Source organism: Manduca sexta, unplaced genomic scaffold, assembly GCF_014839805.1.
Source record: "Manduca sexta isolate Smith_Timp_Sample1 unplaced genomic scaffold, JHU_Msex_v1.0 HiC_scaffold_2140, whole genome shotgun sequence".
In the NCBI taxonomy this organism is placed as follows: Eukaryota; Metazoa; Arthropoda; class Insecta; order Lepidoptera; family Sphingidae; genus Manduca; species Manduca sexta.
Window position 1 is genome coordinate 1 of NW_023593075.1, and position 5,511 is coordinate 5,511.

Genomic DNA, 5,511 nt, shown 5'->3' on the forward strand with positions numbered 1-5,511 from the left:
ACATGGAGGATATATTTATTCCAGTTATTCTGATTCAAAATCAAACATTTATGTTTGGAAAGTATGATTGAGCAATTATTTTATGCAAATGCAGATGCAAATAATTATAACTAATTGCATCTGGTTTTCTTTTCCAGAATATGATATTTCAATTTAGTAAGAGAGCAAAGTAATTTATAACTGATATATTAAGTATGTACCTTAGTATTGGAATCCACACATTCAAATTTAAAACTGTCAGAACTATCACCATCATGATCAGCTGGACCCAGAGCCAAATTACCATTTTGCAACTTTACAAGGCTGCCAGGCGACAACTCCTTGTTGACGATAACTTCTAGTTGTTTCTTAGAATATTTTGACTCTTGTGATGCTGCAGCTTTAATAAGATCCTCAAATGCAATCCCATTTTCTAAGTAACTTTGATCTTGATAAATTAGAGTAGCTATAGCTGATGTTATGATTCTACGTTCACTTGTACCAATTGCAGACGCCATACCTAAAACATTTATTTGGAAATATATGGAAAGAACAAAGGATTAATTAATATAGCATTACATAAGGTAGAACAAGTATGACCATGTTCCTGTATGACTTAAGTTGGCTGGATACACCTCAGTCTTCCACTTTGAATATATTCATTATCATAATCATAGTAGGAATAAATAACTTACTAGTATTTTTGTTGGATTTTTTTCGCCACTTCGCAGCGTTCCTGTAGCTTACATTATCTTTATAGTCAACTTTAAATATACTTTTTTCTTTTAAACAACGCTTTAGATCTGCTTTTGTATCTTTTGGTGGTACTTTATAACACTTCAGCATAAACTTACAAATCCTGTTTGCATCTGGACGCGATTTTCGAGAGCGCAAATGATCTATTGCAGCCAGAATTTGATTTTTATACTTTATCTCTGACATTTCTGTAATAAATACATTTCTTACTAATTTAAATACATATTTAGCCTAGGATTAGGGGTAGGTATTCAAGACTAACTTATTTAATTATGTTCGATTAGCAATAAATACCTGTGTAAAATCATGCCGGCGAATTTAAACCACGCACCTAGATCCTTTTATATGCCCTTATTTATCGAATTATAAATAATTGTCGAAGATAATCTTCACCGTGTTTTCTGCAACTTGTACGGCAAGGTAGCTTTAAAAAAGTAAAAGATTTTTATAGAGAGGAAATATTCGTTTACACTGAACAAATTCCAAACTAAGGTAGGTTATGCAGAAAAATATAAGGCGGACTCTTTTAAATGTAACTACTTCTGCTAAAATAAAAAGGGACAAATATATTAATTGTAGGTACTTACCTAAAACTTATTTGACAAATAATTTATGGGAAAGCTTACTTTAGTGATGTTTATTTGTCTATAACGCGATTTTTTTATCGAAATAAATGTAAGTTATTATTTTTTTTCTTAATTGGGATGATAAAGTGTTATTCAAGTGATCATCATCAATCATCATAATATGTTTTTTGACTCGTGTTGGTGAATTTGAGATATTCATAAATTATACGATTTGACGACGATCGCACGGAAAGTTGCATCATTATTATAGTGGTTCAATTCTCTAAATTACTTTCACAAAATCATTGTTACTTTTAAAAAATAATAGACAAAATCAATTCGAGATACAAAATTTTGTGATGTAACGACAAATCAATTCACATCACTATGACGATTTTCGACTTTTGTATTTTGCAGAAAAGACAAATGTGAAACTAGACTGTATGGTCGAAAGGCCTTTATAGCCTGTCCTCTGGACGAATAAAAGAAAGAAAAAAGGCTGTATGGCTAAGAGCCTTTGCCTTCTCCTTAAGGAGTAAATCAAACCAAAAAAAAAAAAAAATATATTTTGACATTTTGTCATGTGCTTGTCACAAGTATTATTTTTTGGTTGTTTCTAAATTTGTATCGAATAGTGTTATTATAGATTTTTACGGATAAATTCCATTTTGTAGATTAAATTCCGTGTGATGCAACTAGAACTTGAAAATGTTTTCAACGTCTCTATTTCGTCTACATTTGACTTACTGTAAAACAAATTTTTTGCGCCTTGCATACTATTCTTCACAACCGGAACGTATTACCAAAAAAGAACTATGGAAAATAGTTAATGTTGCAATTATAGGAGCACCGAATTCGGGAAAAAGTACTCTAATTAACAATATTACGGAACGTAAGGTAACATTTTTTTTTAATAATTCGTTTGTATGACTTAAATAAACGTTTTTATTAAAAAATAAGTGATCCATAATCCATTTAAAATCATCATAGTGGTAATAAAAGAATAAAGTTTCAATATTTTAATTAAAAAAATATATAGGATTTAATTTTTCTCTTTAAATATTATTTTGATGATCCAGGATTCAAACATGATTATATTTTTGCCTTTATAAAAGTTAGCTCGAAATAAAATACCAAAAAAAATCTACAGTAAAAAGTAGCCTGTTTTTCACTATAAACTTTGTTACTGCAAAACTTCCTAACACATTGAATGTTTATATTAATGAAAAAGTGCCAGTCTCAATATAAACAGTTGGTATGTGATTATTGAAAATACAAAATATAAAAAAAAAACGTGCATTTCTTATTTCCAGATATGTGCTGCTTCTAACAAAGTACACACAACAACAAAATTAATAAGAGCAATGTGCTATCATGATAATACACAAATAATATTTTTGGACACCCCTGGTATTGTGACTGAGAGAGAACAGAAGAAGTAAGTAGATTTTTATTAAAAATAATATTATACAATATTATTGGCTACATTTATTATATAATTTACAAATATCTCAATAGCATTATGTACAATTTTATTGGTACCAATTCATTGGGTTTTACTACTAGTTGGTACTGTCAGAATCAAAATTTCATGAACAAGTTCAAATTCCCATACTTTATGTATGGATAAGTTACTTGACATGGATATATTGTTCTAGATTGCTCTTTATTTTCTGTCATATAAAATTAAACATTTATAAAAAAATTCTCTTATTACAGATATAAATTACCTAACTCTATGATTGAGGCTTGCCACAAAAGCCTGAGATGTGCAGATGTAATTGAGTAGTTCATGATATATCAAATAGATTTACTAAAGACAGCCTTCATCCTGATGTTTTATCTATGTTGAATATTGTAGAAGATATACCAAGTTTTCTTATTCTAAATAAGGTAATTATTATCTATACTAATATATAAAACTGAAGAGTTTGTTAGTTAGAACATGCTAAGCTTAGGAACTACTAAACTAATTTTGAGTATTACACCACTAAGAAGCTACTTTAGTCCTGAGTGATGTAGGCAATATTTTAAAGAGTTTTTATTTTTACTGAGATATTGATAGTAATATTATAATTATTGTAAGTTATTTATACAACTTCTCAGTAAATCAAAGTACAAGATCCATGAAGTAATAGAAATAACTCTACTTTTCTAATATTTAACAGCTGAAATTTAGTCTATAATTTTTTTTTATATTGTAGGTGGACAAATTAAAAACAAAAAGGCAGCTTCTGGTAACCATAAGGAATCTGACAAATGGTTTCATTGCCGGCAATCCAGTACCTGGTTCAGAAAAGCTTAGTAAAAACAAACCTGATAAAGGTTATAGCAACTTTTCTGATGTTTTCATGGTTTCGGCTTTGAATGGCGATGGTGTTGCTGATATTAAGGTATGTAGAATCAAGTGATGCTTAACCCTGCTTACTTTCCTTATAAAACTTCATGGCCTTTTGTAGCAATATCTACCTACTACTAATTATTCTTGTATTTAGAATTTAAAAATATATGCCAAATGTAACACTCATGAATTGGTATGTATGTTAAGCAATGCGCCCATATTAATCCTACACATGAGAGATAACTAATTTTTTTCCATAGACAGCTTTCAAAATGTTGCTGGTTCCAGTAGACCATGCCCCTTACAACCCTTATTAATATTATATGCCTACATTTATAGGTGAAGTTAAGGCAACATTTTAGTATTTTTCTATCACAACAGATAAATTTTCGTGGATCTCTTACTAATTGTGAACCTGGGGGTCACAATTCGTAAGAGGGTTCTCTGGGGGGTCTACCTGGACGACTTTGGGAATCAATGCCCTAGTTAAAAATATACTTATCCATTAGATTAAACTTATTGTTGATTGTATTTCTATAACAGCAATATCTCATAAATAACGCCAAGGAGGGAAGACTACACTACTCACCAGAGGAATGGACAGATCAATCTCCCGAATCACTTATTGAGGAAGCAGTCCGGCAAAGTTCTTAGATTTTTACAGCAAGAATTGCCATATAGTTTAAAGATACAATTGGAGTACTATGAAGTCGACGAGAATGATAAAATCATCTGTTCAGTGTCTGTTGAGTGCCCAACAGAGAGAATTATGAAGCTGATCAGTGGTGCTGGAGGAGGCAGACTGCAGCAAATAAGATCCCATGTTAGAAATGATTTAGTTGAATTGTTTAAGAAAATAGTGGTATTAGATATCCATTTAAAAGTTAAGAATAAATCGTTGTTAGATGTCGAATCTGTTTAGTTTATTGTGATAAGTTAATGTAAATAACACATTTTGTAACACAATAAAATTGTTATAAAATAAAAATATATTGTTTATTTTAAAAAGCTTACAGTATCCAGAATCTATCTATAGGTACCGTTTTAGATTATAATTGCAGTTACCGTTAATATTATTCAATAAAAATTTAATAAAAAATTCGAATAAGGGCCGACACAAACATCTTACAAAGTAAAAATATAAAATGTGTTTCCGTCCTTAAACTTCAGTATAGGTACCTCGTAATATTTTGACCCAAACATTCTGGAGTCGAGTATTTTCATTTCAATCTATGGTTCGGTTTCCCGGCGCGAGAATGTTTGTTTTTGTGTATTGGAATTTTTTATTTGTAATTATTTAAAAAAAAATAATTTACTATTTTTTCCAGCATGAGCTTCGATCAATATCATATGATTACACACCTTAAACTCACCTATTTGCGTCGGGGGTTAAAAAACGGTACCGTAGCCTGTAGGCAGGTGCATCGGTAACTATCGATATCTATCTATATATCGAGAGTTACTCACTTGTCTCATTACTTAATAGCAGTGTATTTGTGCTGTGAAATTCGAGTTTCTGGGTTCGATTCGCAAGTCGGGCAATGAATGTTCAGGTTCTAAGCGGCAGATCTTTAGGAAGATCGAGACCCTGGGCGGCTGTACCGTACGCCACCATCTAAGACTACCACTACACTTAGACCTATTATGATTTATCAAATTTTATATCTTCGAATTCCGAAGTTTTGTTTTAAGTTACGAATAATACACACCATGTGGGAGCGAAACTATTATCGATAAAACCAATATTTCCGTTTTGGCAGTCCATTCCACTTCGCTAAATTAGTGTGCATACTGCTGCGTCATATTACGTTAGAGCGGTGTAATACCGCGCATCCAATACAGCTAAGTATGCTACCTAGTTAATTATTA

At 31.0% G+C, this 5,511-nt stretch overlaps 2 protein-coding genes across 3 annotated transcripts; one reads left to right on the top strand and one right to left on the bottom strand.

The window, feature by feature from the left end:
* Window positions 1-173: 173 nt before the first annotated feature.
* On the bottom strand, window positions 174-1,547 carry LOC119191945. 2 transcript variants are annotated; one of them, XM_037445796.1, is made up of 4 exons: window positions 1,323-1,547; window positions 1,030-1,159; window positions 675-923; window positions 174-499 (listed from the first exon to the last, which is right to left on the bottom strand). In XM_037445796.1, the coding sequence occupies exons 3-4, from the start codon at window positions 919-921 to the stop codon at window positions 189-191; spliced, it is 558 nt and encodes a 185-aa protein (XP_037301693.1). In that variant the 5' UTR covers window positions 922-923; window positions 1,030-1,159; window positions 1,323-1,547; the 3' UTR covers window positions 174-188. The 2 variants fall into 2 exon arrangements, with proteins under 2 accessions (XP_037301693.1, XP_037301692.1); XM_037445795.1 differs by lacking the exon at window positions 1,323-1,547 and having other exon boundaries at window positions 1,030-1,268.
* Window positions 1,548-1,869: 322 nt separating this feature from the next.
* Window positions 1,870-4,630, top strand: LOC115441087 (GTPase Era, mitochondrial). The gene is given in 7 exon segments (XM_030165686.2): window positions 1,870-2,198; window positions 2,615-2,739; window positions 3,021-3,082; window positions 3,085-3,194; window positions 3,506-3,694; window positions 4,186-4,283; window positions 4,285-4,630. Coding segments are annotated over 7 exon segments (1,053 nt in total). The 5' UTR covers window positions 1,870-2,009; the 3' UTR covers window positions 4,565-4,630.
* The last annotated feature ends 881 nt before the right edge of the window (window positions 4,631-5,511 follow it).

What these genes read in the sequence shown, in the direction of transcription:
- LOC119191945 (XM_037445796.1), bottom strand. Translation starts at nt 921, where the DNA reads ATGTCAGAGATAAAGTATAAAAATCAAATTCTGGCTGCAATAGATCAT. An exon ending in AAAATCCAACAAAAATACTA is followed by an intron (nt 500 to 674) that starts GTAAGTTATTTA and finishes TAAATGTTTTAG; the next exon opens with GTATGGCGTCTGCAATTGGT.